Here is a 13,109-nt window from a genome sequence, read left to right as displayed (position 1 = left end):
TGTGTGCGTGTGTGTGTGTGTGTGTGTGTGTGTGTGAGAGAGAGAGAGAGAGAGAGAGAGAGAGAGACAGAGACAGAGACAGGAGAGACAGAGACAGAGAGAAGAGAGACAGAGAAGAGAAGGAAGAGGAGAGAGAGAGAGGTGGAGAGGAGAAAAGTGAGAGGAGAGGGGGTGGAGAGAGAGAGAGAGAGAGAGTTGGAGACAATGACTCAAGGGTGAACAGGAGGGGACCCCAAAGAGAGGAAACCTCCCTTTGCCAGGGGGAAGTGAAAGAATGATTTGTTTTTGTTTTGTTTTTGCTTTTAAATGCAAGTGATGACTGCCCAAATTTCCTACATGGAAGTATATGTGACATAGCACATTCCATTGACTTCGAGAGAGGGAGAGAGAGAGGACAGGAAGGAAGATGATGCTGCAGAATAGGTGAGACTGTGATAACTGCCGTGTGATGCTTCCTCATGATCTTAAGGAACCAGAACTATGGAACTCATTCTATGTAGCCCTTCTTTTCATTGTTGTTGTTGCTGTTTGCTATTGGAAGGTACTAGATTCAAGTGCACAGCATCTGAGACATTTCCAGTGAAAAGGGCAGAGGGCCTCCTGTCCCAGGGCCGCTGGTGGTCATTCCCAGCGCCCAGCGGCATATGAAAGCTATTTGTCCACGTACTTCTAAAACCTGATCTAGCTGATAACATAGGTTCTAAGGTCGCCTATCATCTGGAAATGTTTGAAAAAGGTTTAATTTTCTGTTGTTCTAGCATCGCAGGACTTTGTATAGCACCAAAGCGATTAAGATTAGAACAAAATAACCGGATCTTCATATTCTCTTTTCTAAAGAGTGACACATTTCCCTTCTCCTTTCCTCACACGAACCAATGAGAGGTACTAAATGAGATGTTATTGGAGATTGTGTGACAGGAAAACAAATGCTTTATAGTATCTTCTCAACCCGACACTAACAGAAAAATAGTGTTTGTTTCTTCATAATGTCTACGTTTTCAAAATATTTCATTTCGATATTTAAATGAATGATGTATGCAGGACACATAGCTATTACTCTCTACATAGGGATGTTCCCCTATAATTGTTAATTGTATACAACCTCCACTGGCTTATTATTTAGTTGAATGATCAACTTTCTCATACTCACATTTTCCTTGATTTCCTTCTTGATTGTGTTTGTGTTTACAAATAGGTAGACCTAAGTAGATTTTTAAAAAGTGAAGTTGCTTTAAAAATGCTGTCAGTTATGCTTTGAGGTCATTTCTACCATTCATTTCTGTCCTTATGGTATTTTCAGTGCTTTTTATATTTCACATTATCTCACGTCCATTTTCTTGACAGTAGTAATTGGTTGTTTCATTGCTTGTCTAACAGGTCTTTTTTCTCCTTATGTGAATTCCTGCTTTGTTTCTTTGTCCTTTCTTTCTGATTCACTGAAAACATTTTTCCTTCTCTTTTGGGTGAGACTCAAATAAGTAAAGGACTCTTCTGTATTTTTGTCCTTGAATTCCTCCATACATAAATAATAATCTCACTCTTCTCCATTTATCCAGCAATAATACCAGGTCTTATACATTTACGGAACGTTAGCCCTATCTATGTAATTGCTTGACTTAACGGTCAGCAAATATATTTATTTTCTAGTAAAATAGAACTATATTATCATGACCTTAAAATTGAAACTCTATTTTTTTCTGTTCATAAAAATTTTTTTCTGGGACAAATCAATCTTCTTTGAGTTTGTGGATAGCCACTTGATAAATAAGTGATACACTTTAGCATTTATTTTGTCCTTTTTCAGACATTTAATTATTTTTATGAAGATATGGAAAGAGAGAAGGAATGATGAGAACAAGAGGACATGTAGCAATGCATTACGACTCATTCCAGCTCTATGTTAGAGGCTGGCTGGATTGTCACATGTAAGCATCAGTGCTGAGGAACGAGAACATTTTGTATCTGCATAAAAATGACAGCCTTCTACATATAAAGTCATAGTATTAAATTTGGGTGAATTAAACAGCCCTGTAATAAAAATTATTAGAAGTCTATAAAGATGAAGCAATGGCAATAGTAAGATTTTGATTGGTACAAATGATTATAGATGCACTTGAAAGATATTAGTTAGAATGACATTCATTCACTCCCTCATGAATGTCTATTATTTGCCAGGCACAGGGCTAGATGTTAAAAATGCTCCTACAATAAAGCACTGGTTAGATGAAAATAGTGAATTTGGAAATTTGGGTCTTTAAAATAGAAGATTTATGAGAAGATAGATAAATAATTTAGATTTGAAAAACAGGTTCATTTTGAAAAAAATAACTAGGCATAGAGGAGTTTCTGCAATACTTGTATCACAATTTTGAGTATGAAATAAACAGAACATATGGTATTAGAGCTTAGTCCAGAGGGACTAAAACAGTAGTAACTGCTGATGGAATATGATGTTTTCAATATGACCATGAAATAAATAAACCTTCTAAGAATGTGGTAAATATCTTTACTATCCTTGGGATCCAAAAACACCTCTGTGCCCGATACCAAAGCAAAACAAATATCGATCTGTTTCTCTAACACTAATTATGTGTGTATATTTCATTCACAGTCTAAGGTCCAATCAAGGTTTTTTCCTCCTGAAATTCTGATGCGAAGACCACAGGAGTTCAAACATTTTAACTCCTCATATGTTTCTTATGAAATGTTTTTTTTTTTTAGCCTAAAATAGTATTATGAAGGTGCATTGCATAACTTATTTACAAAGTGTTGCCCTACATGTAAAGAATGAAGATTTGTCAGTATTGAAGATACTCAGATAATGTGCTATACTTGGAGCCCTCAAATTCTGAAATATTATTTCCAAGTGTATTTTGAACAATGACAGCATCCAAAGGTTGCTTTGAAGGTAAAGGTTTTAATTGATAAAAATAGTATAAATAGTTGAGAAGCATATGATTTCATGTGTCTTGTGAAATGTACACTTTCTAGGCAAACTTCACATATAACCAATTTGTGAGCGCATTTAAGCAGTGGTATTAATTTTCAGGGCACTTTCCCATTGATGATATTTGGAATAATAGCAACAGATTTCCCTGTCCAGAGCCCTATGTTTGACTGTTTTCCTTCTGTGAGTTGGTGGCATAAAACTGCTTGGCATCTGCAATAATTTCAAGACCCTTATCAGCAGTGGAAAGTAGTGAGAGACTGAGAAAGGAGTTCTATTATGATTATAGCACATTGAAAGTTTATTTTGGACACGATTTAAAAGGAGCCTTTGAAAGTAATTCAAAATAAATATTCTGGTTTACTGGGATTTTCCTGAGCTCATTTAAACTTGAGAAATTTCCTTTAGGTATTTGTTCCAAAAGACTGACCTGCATTCTTAGTACATAACACTATTTGGCTCTTACCAGTTTTGTAGCTTCGTGCGCAAGACCCTTGGCTTCTTGGGCAATTTTCTCAGCTTCATCAATAGAGTCCTTGATATGGCTGTAAGCATTGAAGGCTGCGGTGGCATTGAATGAGATGTTTTTAGCCTCATCAAGGATTCTGTTGGAATCACCCCCAAAAAAGAACATCAGAACAGTTGGTACTCAAACGAAGAACATTCTACTTATAACAAATATGGCTTCCAGATGATCACAGCCAAGATCATTATGATTCCAAGTCATAATGAGGTATCTACTTATTGTATTATATTGTAGTTTTCAATTTAAATTCATATTCCTAAGTAATTCAGCTATGAAATACTACCAACATATTTTTAAATACCCATAGTATCTTTCAAAAATTTCTGCAACCACAGACACCGTGCAACTGTGAGCAGCGAGATGATCCTTTATGTCATTTGTAAAGCATGCCATATGTCTCAGAACACTTGCACCATATTCCTGGAATGAATTTCACAAAGTCTCTTTAGGGGAGATGTACTGCCCAAATGAAGACAAGTGAATCCCAGAAGGTTAAATAACTTGTTTCAGGTTATGTGACCGATACATCACTAATGAAGGACCCGGAGCCTGCATCTATGGACTTCCAGCTTACAGGCTAAGTGGGCAAAAGTTTACTATAACATAAATCATGCGTCAATTGTGCCTAGGGTCTTCAAGCATTAATATTTTTCCTTTGTATCAATGATATCAAGCCCTAAAATAGAACTCACACATGTTATATGTTAAATAACAGACTTGAGGCAATTATTCTTGGGGCTTATAGGACCGATATTTACTAGGATGATCCCAAAATTGTAGGGGAAACTTACCAGTTATACCTAGAAGGCTATTTCTAGGTCAAACACACCTTGCCACCCCTCCCTCCCTCCTCTGACTCATGTAAGAGTCCCAGCTATAGTGAGCTGTTATTTCACAGGGAACAATGTAGTGTCTCCCTGGAGTTTGAAATAGAAAAAAAAAAAAAAGACTTGAAGGCTATATATGGGGCCATATTTTCAAAAGCCACTCTTCTAACAATAAAGAGTTTCGATTTCATTAAAAACATAAAAGTAGAATTTGAAGCAGACTGTGTGTTTATACATTATTATTTAAAATGCTAATAAGGCAACTGCTGTGCTCACTAATAAAGAACAGAAAATATTTTTTTCTTAGTATAGCCTAAGGCTATGTTCACTCCCTACCAAGCCGTATTCGAATCCACTTTTAACTCAGACTTTTGATGCCGCTTCAGTGGAGCTTTGCCCAGACCCTCCTAATTAGGCTCTTCCACAGAAAGGCCATGTAGCTCGTATGTTCATAATTAGCGAAATCAAGATCTGAAAGAGATTTTCTACCATTTCTGCTCGTCACAACTCTTGGACAAGTGTCAAGATACATAGACGTTTCCAACAACAAATGACATACCCATCAAGGACAGCAGATGAGTCATTCAACTGAGCCGCGTGGCTCTCAGCCTGGGACACCTTCTCAGCAAGCTTCCTGTCCTTTATTTCCTGGGAGAGGTCATCAATTTTATCTTTAAGCTCCTCAGACATGGGCGGCAATTTAGTTCGAATGTCTTCAACGTACTGATACAGAGAGATGAGAGGGCATTTTAAGTAAGTGAATCCACACCTTCTCTCAGTCACTAATCTCTCTAGGAGATATAATTACACACACTTACCCTTTTTACGAAACCTCAACTTTACTAATAGAGCGAAAAGAGAATACAGAATAAAAGCTGTTATTTAATGACAAAGATTAGGAAATATATGGGGCAAATTTACACCGGGAGGAACCTAACTCGCTTTTTCTCAGAAAATGCTTCTTCGTAGGTATGAATGTATAAATGCTAGTCATCGGGATCTTTTAGGCTACATGTGCTCCTCTTGCTGTAGATCACATGGTCGACTGCCACACACACTATGTTGGAAGTCTGCTTACAGGTTTACATTTCTCTTTTAACTAATGTCATATAAATATTGAGGCAGGTTTTAAGAGCTATCCTGGGAACAAGAAATGGCCTTCATCACTGAGGAGGAAATGCAGGTGTACAGGGTGTTGTGTGTACTCTCCCGCAGGAGCTCGCGTCTATTGGGAGAACAGTGAGGTTCTAACTGGCGCCAAGAGCGCAGCACAGTCACAACGGAGTCATGCAGAAACGATGTGACACCCACAAGAAAAAAGAATACAACTAACATTTGGTTATGTCACCAAGATTTTTCAGTGTTTCCCACTTACGACAGCCTATGCCATTATTATTTGCTTTTAACGTTGGCTTTCATGAAATACCTCTATGACTGAGTCGATTGCCCCTGCAAGACGGTTGGCTTCGTCCAGTAGGTCGTTGCCTTCTTTCAGAGTGTTCTCCGCTTGTTGTTTGCCGCGCTCAATAGCCTCCTTCTTTCTCTGTGGTACAGGAGGAACAAAAGGTCAAGATGCCCTTGGGAGGAAACCCCGTCCAGCCCGGTTTCCTTCCTTCCTGACCTCCCTGAGCTGAGAACACAGGCTGTGCAAACCCAGCGCGTGTCATGCTGGATGAGAGGGGCTAGACTACACGCCAGTCTGACCAGGGTCACTGTATTTAAATGCCTCTATGGGGACTTTCTTCCTCGCAGTGTGAGAAAGTCACCCAGGAGAAGAAAAGTTATGTGCTGTTAGCAGAGGAGTCGAGAACTATTTCTGAAGCAAGATGGACACCTGTGTTTAAACTCGGTTGTGAGTGCTGGAGATGGGTGGCTGCAACGTGCTGGTGCCTTGAATCACACGGGACCTAGACTGACATCCCAGGACAGAGGGCCAACGGGGCATTTCGGGAGCACACACCTGAGCAGACTTCGTTTACGGGAATTCTGGAAAAATTGGAAGATGTGAGATTTTTAAGGGAACTTAGGGGAAGTGCTTTTCAAAAAAAAAAAAAAGAGAAACGAACACATGGAAGAAGAAACTTAATGGACGGTTCCATTAAAAACGAAGCAGGTTCTAATTTTTCCTTGGTGCTGACAGCTCGCCTCCGAACCCATGGAGCTCAGTCCTCGCCGAGGAGGGGAAAATCCCGGAGAGAAGGTATCGTTATTTTGATATTTGAAGGGTACCTTTGCCTAACATTTTTCCCCCTTAAATGTCTCACTCATTCTTCCAATCACTTGTGGTTGAACTGGGTCCACTTTACACCTCTGTCATTGATGGTTCCTTAGGGATGATAAAGCTGCTCTCACATGGCTTTCTGCGTCCACCTGAGCCAGGGAGCGGCATGGGCTTTCCTCATTTAACTCTACACTAACTGGCACGCTCTGGTGTTTATCACCTTTTAAAAGACCAGCAAGCTGAACAAATGATTTGCCGTCACACCGACCCCACTGATTTCCCACCGACTGATGGCCCAGGCGACAGGGCAGCTGTACCGACCCCACTGATCCCCACCGACCAACAGCCAGGAGACTGGGCAACCTCACTGACCCCATTGATCCCCACCAACCGATGGCCCAGATGACAGGGCGGCCACACCGACTCCACTGATCCCCACCGATTGACGGCCTGGGTGACGCGGCAGCCACACTGACCCCACTGACCCTCACTGACCAATGGCCAGGAGACGGGGCTGCCACACCGACCCCACTGACCCCCCACCGACTGGTGGCCAGGTGACGGGGTTGGTCAGTGTTCCTCTGCTCCCCCAGCGCTGGTGGCCACCTGGAGCCCTCGCCCCAGGGCTGTGCTCAGGGCCTAGGTGATGCTCCGGGGCCAGCATTCTGGGCGCACATCTGCTCAGTGGCCGGAGGGAGCCTGGCTGCGCTGACGTCCTGGAAGATCACCTTGCCCTCCCGAGCCCTGTGCCTGGGCTCTCGCAACTGTCACTCCCCTCATCCCTGCTATCAGGCTGTCCTTTTGGGGTCTCTAGCTGACGCTCCCAGCCCACACTCACCTGCGACAGGTCAAACTGCCTCAACTGAGGCCTGCGAGGCCAGGAATCGTTCCTGTGGGGCCCAGACACGTGGGTGGCCCACCGCCCGGGGCTGTCACATTGAACACTCCCCGCTGTCCCCTCCCCTCCCAGGCCCCTGTGCTCCGTCCTAACAGAGAATGAGTCCTCGAGCTCCTGAGAGCCGCTCACAGACCCCCCACAATGTGACTGTGATCCACGACTCCACTATTTCAACTGTTAAGGGTGGTTTTCGGGGTAAGGCCCGAAGTCCTCACCTGGATCTCAGGATGCACCCGGATGCACCACGCCTGTCTTCTGCCCCCACAACCTCTCGCCTTCCCTTCCCATGCGCCCTGCACTCCAATCCTACCAAACCGCTGCATTTCCCCTCAAATGCCTGGCATTGGCTTTTTTTCCACCTCCGTGTCTCTGCATGTGGTTTTCCCTATTTCTGGGATATTTTTTCTTTTCTACTTTGAGTGACTGGTTCTCATCACGCAGGACTCAGCACCCTTCTCATGTCCACTGGGAAGCCCTCCTCAACCCAGGGGTGATTTGGATGCCTCTCCTTTGGAGCTCCATGATGATTACCCTAGGATACAGAGTGACTTAGTTCTGTGTCCCTCCCACTAAGGACAAGTCACTTGAAGTCATAAGAGACTCTGTTTTCTTCTTTATGCCAGTGCTTCTCAAACTGAAGGCCACATCTGAATCACCGGAGGGATTTTTAAAACACACGTTACTGGGCTCCACTTCCAGTTTCTGAGTTGATAGGTTTGGGGCAGGGCTCAAGAGTTTGCATTTTTTTTTTTAAACAAGTTCCTAGTCGGTGCTTGCATTGCTGTTCCAAGGACCGCACCATGAGGACCAGGGTCTGAGACAATCAATTTTTTGTGTTTGTGCACATTTCTTGAACTTAGTAGGGGCTCGGTAAGTGTTTTTAATAAAAAATATATCTTCGTCTCCCTAAAATAAACGAGTGACACTTGACTCGGTCCTCAGGGTAGCACCTTCCTTGTGAGCACAGGCCAGTGCAGTCACCTATTTAAAATCCATCGGATCAAATAAATAAATAAATAAGTAAAATCCATCGGATCCATCTGATTGAATAATGAGCCATAGCCCTGGCTCTCAAACCAGCATGCATGTGGGAGCACCCTCAGGGGAGCTTTAGAATGTGGCCCCTGGGCTGCAGCCGGGATCAGCAGCCTGACACTCCGGGGAGGAGCTCAGGGAACCAGCCTTTGGCTGGGTTGGTGGGTGTAGCAGGATCCTGGGATCAGCCTAGGCAGCCCCGGCCACCAGGTGAGCTGTGCCTTGCTCCTGTTAGTTGCCTCGGTGCATCGATTTCTTGCAGTGAGCGTTGAACAAGCCTGTAGTTAGCGTGACACATAAAGCAAAAATGCCGAAGGGACCGCATAGAATGGCAATGTGACCACGTGAGCTCCAGGCCTGTCCGGGCTGCCCAGAGGATGGCTCCTGGATTTAGACATCACTGGAAGGAAGGAGCCACGAAAGGGCCACTTCCTGCGCCCCTAGAACTCTTCCTTAAATACTTCCCGAATGCTTATTATGCTGTCCTTCCACACAGGTGATTTTAATTTTTTAAACTGTTGCCATAAAACGGAGAGGCGCCCCCCAGGGAAGGCACGCCACAAGTGTCACCCAGAAGATGAATTATATGTGGGCGCTGGGGAGGTGACGGGTGGCACTTGCTGCAATCCTGCCAGCACATGCGTAGATGCCAAACTGGTTAAGACGAGATCCCTCAGTTGAGAGAAAAGGGGGCTCCTCAACCTCCCATCACAGCGACAGGGACAAATGCGGGGAGCCAGCAGCGGAGCCCGGCCGAGCCCCAGGCGCCCTGCGAAGCAAACGTGATCATCTCTGCTTCCCAAAGCCAACCCTGCCGTAGCCAACCTGATAGCTCTCGGGGTGCAAGCTGGAGAAGACGGAGCATTGGGGTGGGGTCCCCAGATTACAATTTGGGGACACTCTTGAGTCTTTCTTCATGTTGTTGCCTCTGATTATCCTGGATCTGTGGCAGATAAATCCCAAGAGGGGGACCAGAAGAAAAATACTTAAAGAAATTAATTCCTTGGGGCGCCTGGTGGCTCCGTGGTGGAGTGTCTGCCTTTGGCTCTGGTCATGACCCCGGGGTGCTGGGATCGAGTCCACATTGGGGGCCCCTGCTCAGCAGGCAGTCTTCTCCTCACTCTCCCTCTGCCCACCTGCTCCCCCCAAGCTCGTGCTCTCTCTCTCTCTTGCTCTATCTCAAATGAATAAATAAAATCTTTAAAAAATTTAACCCCTCCTGTTATTTTTTAATCTAAGGAAAATGGAAAGAAATGAACAGAGGAAAAGAAATCCAGATTTGTTGTCTTCAGCTGCCATTCCACACACCTTTCCAGAGGCACAATACAGGCCAGAGGCTGTTCATCTACAGCCAAAGGTGACATTGTACAGCAGAAGCAACAGAGGGCGGCTTCCCTCTTCAGATCTGTTGGAGTCAAATACTCTGCAAACAGCAAAGGGAGGTGTGTTTCTGGGGAGAAACTGCTGCTGTTGTTTAAATACCAAATACAGGTTATACCGTCCTACGTGCTGAATTTACTCTTGGGGAAAGCGCTCAGTTTGTCCCGTTAAGTATTAAGGAAAGAAACGAAGGAAGGAAAGAAGAAAAAGGGAGGGATGGGGGAGGAGGGAAGGGAAAGAAGAATCCATGCTAGTGCTGGCTCGTCAGCTGTCTGCAAAAGGCAAAGGCTGCCCATCATTTCTGTAGGATAGAATTATCTCTTGTCTGTGAGGAGAAAGAGGGAAAAATGACTGAGACTTGATCCGTTCACGACAGTCTCTTTAAAATACCATTTGCACAGAACACACTGCAGAGGAAAAGAGAACCCAAATCTCCTCAAGCCCTGGACTCTCAAGGTGCCAGATTCCATTAGGAAATGCTCGGCCCTCTCGTGACCTGTGGCAGCTACGTGCCTAAACAACGGTGATGGGTTACAGGGTCGTAGGAGGTCAGGACTCAGAGGTGGCACGGAGGTGCTTGGCATAAAACTGCACTCATTCTGTAGTTTGAAGATTAAGGCTCAGAGACGTCCATTGACTTGCTCAAGATGTGTTTCTAGAAGGTGACACAGTTGTCATTAAGATCAAGGTCCCTTGACTCCCATTGTGTCCCCTTAGAATCTTTGATATTGTGTAATCTAAATTTTATCTGATTCTATGGCAATGGTCATTGATTTTTTTTTTTTTTTTTTTTTAAGGACCAAACGCCCTGTTCTACTACGTTTTAGAAGGCTCCTTTCAGAGTTGTTCTTGATTTGGACACACATCAACTCGACTCATGCAGCCATGTTCAACCCCTAACCCACCACCCTGTCCCTAGAGATTCAGACGAGAATCTCTACGACTCACTTCTAAAGCGGTCATGTTTTTCTGGTTTACTGCAGACAAGCGATTAGCCTCTCTGATTTTGTCCATGGCTTCTCTCAACAGGTCCCAAGCATCATCAACTTTGTCTTTGTAGTCGGCCAACGTTGCTTGGAGATTCTTCTCCATTTCCTCGTTCTTTCCTCGGGACTCTCCAAATAGCTTCTTCACCTTCTTCAGAAGGCCTTCCGCGGCTCTGCAAGTGATAGTAATAAGCCCTTGTCACTGCCTCATGGTTTATTGGTATTAAACTGTGTTACAAAGAGATGCTAGCATTACAAGAGCGGGAAAATAAGACAATATTTAAAGCAGACTATGTACTAAATCGGGATGAAAACGGATACCCGAAAACTGGCAAGGCCACTTATAATTAATATATTGAAGCACAAAAAATACGCCCATTTATAATGCGTTAGTAATATAGCATTTTCAATTTGGAAAGAGTCATGTTGTTCTCATAACCTGACAGATGAAATAAATTTTACGATTCACTTCACATACCAAAAAAGAAAAGCCCCCGATTCATCATAGTGATACGTTTTCTCTGTTACTCTGAACATAAGGTATAAACATTGCTATATTCCGTTAGAAATCGTGAAAAGCACTATGTTACTGGCGTGCTAATATAATATCATGATACTGATATATTTTTCTTTCTTCTTTCAGCTGAGTGATCTGGGAGTTTCCTGGGTTTAATTTAGGGTTTTCCTACAGTAATAGTATTCTAAGCCTTTAAGAAAGACAAAACACTCGGAAAATGGTAGTTCTCAAACTAACAGGCATCATGATCCCCTAGACTGCTCGTCAAAACAGATCGCTGGGCCCCAGCCCCACATCTCTCGAGTCAGGAGGTCTGGGGTGGGTTTTAGCAATTTGTATGTTTAACAAGATCTCAGGTGATGCCGATATTGTTGGTTTAGCATGTACTATTTAAGTATTAATAGCACCAACACTTTGAAGTTAACTGACTATAAATATAAATATGAGCATCTTTTTTTTTAATTGAGTGTGTAATCACAGAGGTCATTTGCATTAGTAAAATCACAATTGCTCTTCCCAGCCTCAAATTTTCAGCCCTAATTTCAAAGTATGAGGCATTTATTATTTGATGACTCTTCTATTCAGCATCTCCTAAAATGACAAAATGTGCAGAGTGGACTGCTGAATTCATAGCTTTATTCATCCAGAGATATTTTTATTAAAACAACAACAACAAAAAGCTATTGATGGTTTAGAGGTCCCTAACACAGGCAATTAATAAAGCAAGTCCATTAGCCCCATTATGGAAGGGATAGCACCGAAAAAGATAATTTATCTGATTACTTAAATATAGGCAAAAATATGCTTTTAATCCACTTTAGAGAAGGATAAATCATAACCAAGTGAAAAATATGTAACAAAGTATTTTCTATTCATAAGGGTGAGAAAAATTTTAGAAAAATACAAACAGCCATTTGGAAAGCTCATTTTATTAAATGAAAAAAATAATAAAGCACCGACTTACACCAGCTCATCTTCAGCAACTTCCTTCTGTTTATCTAGATTTCTCCTCCTCAGTTCTGTCATCATCTGGTCAATCTCTTTCTGAAGCACTTGCAAATTTCTCTCAAAGGCCTTGTCTTGAGTTCCTAGAGTTTCATTTAGTCTTATGGCTTTTTCATTCACAGCTGCAGGGGGTAGAACAATTTTTGTAAGTCAGTAGACGCAAGTGCCACATGCAAAAATGGCGCCAAGCATCTGCTCTTCTCCCACCACCTGCCATGGGCGTTCCACTGGGAACAGAGAGCCCGTCAATCCGTAACAAGCAGGGAAAGGTGACATATCCCTCCAACTATATTTCTTTTGGGGGTCACGGTAATTCAAGTATGATGTTTCTGCATTGCAAGGAAGAAAAATGCAAGTAAGGAAATGGCTCAGACCTTCTTCAGGTGAGAGGCAAACCGTGAGGCACATTGCGTAGCCCTCGGGAGATGAAAGCACAAGGTCGGCACTGCTGAGAGACACAATCACCTTCTGAGTCCAGAGCCCGTCGGTGATGAGATCTCTGCAAACAGACCTACCCTCCTACGTCCACGTGGCCTGTATTCATTTGTTTGAGGGAATGAGGCAGGAAGCACTGTCTTGGGATGCGGGTCATAGCTTAAGGCCCAAAGCCACCTTCTAGCAACAACACCCACTGGAAGGGCCTGTGTTTATTGCGCACTGAATAAAGTTTCGGACTGTGCCCTTCAGAATCTTAGGCCTCTCTAGGTGCTTCAGGCATTCACCAGTGATGTCAGTCCTGTCAAGCATCTATTTCATAGGTTAGTGTT

At 43.3% G+C, this 13,109-nt stretch overlaps 1 protein-coding gene across 3 annotated transcripts in view; it reads right to left on the bottom strand.

The window, feature by feature from the left end:
- The window catches only part of LAMA2 (laminin subunit alpha 2), a 580,308-nt gene that overhangs the window by 108,677 nt on the left and 458,522 nt on the right, over positions 1-13,109 (bottom strand). For all 3 annotated transcript variants that reach the window (XM_041737419.1, XM_041737425.1, XM_041737408.1), the window contains 5 exons: positions 12,302-12,464; positions 10,783-10,993; positions 5,727-5,843; positions 4,860-5,023; positions 3,414-3,552 (listed from right to left, as the gene is read on the bottom strand). In XM_041737419.1, the coding sequence (XP_041593353.1) occupies positions 3,414-3,552; positions 4,860-5,023; positions 5,727-5,843; positions 10,783-10,993; positions 12,302-12,464 (794 nt within the window). The remainder of the gene's footprint in view (positions 1-3,413; positions 3,553-4,859; positions 5,024-5,726; positions 5,844-10,782; positions 10,994-12,301; positions 12,465-13,109) is intronic.

Source organism: Vulpes lagopus, chromosome 2 (assembly GCF_018345385.1).
Source record: "Vulpes lagopus strain Blue_001 chromosome 2, ASM1834538v1, whole genome shotgun sequence".
Taxonomy (NCBI): Eukaryota; Metazoa; Chordata; class Mammalia; order Carnivora; family Canidae; genus Vulpes; species Vulpes lagopus.
The sequence above is the reverse complement of the archived record's forward strand: the minus strand, read 5'-3'. Positions and strand labels throughout refer to the sequence as shown.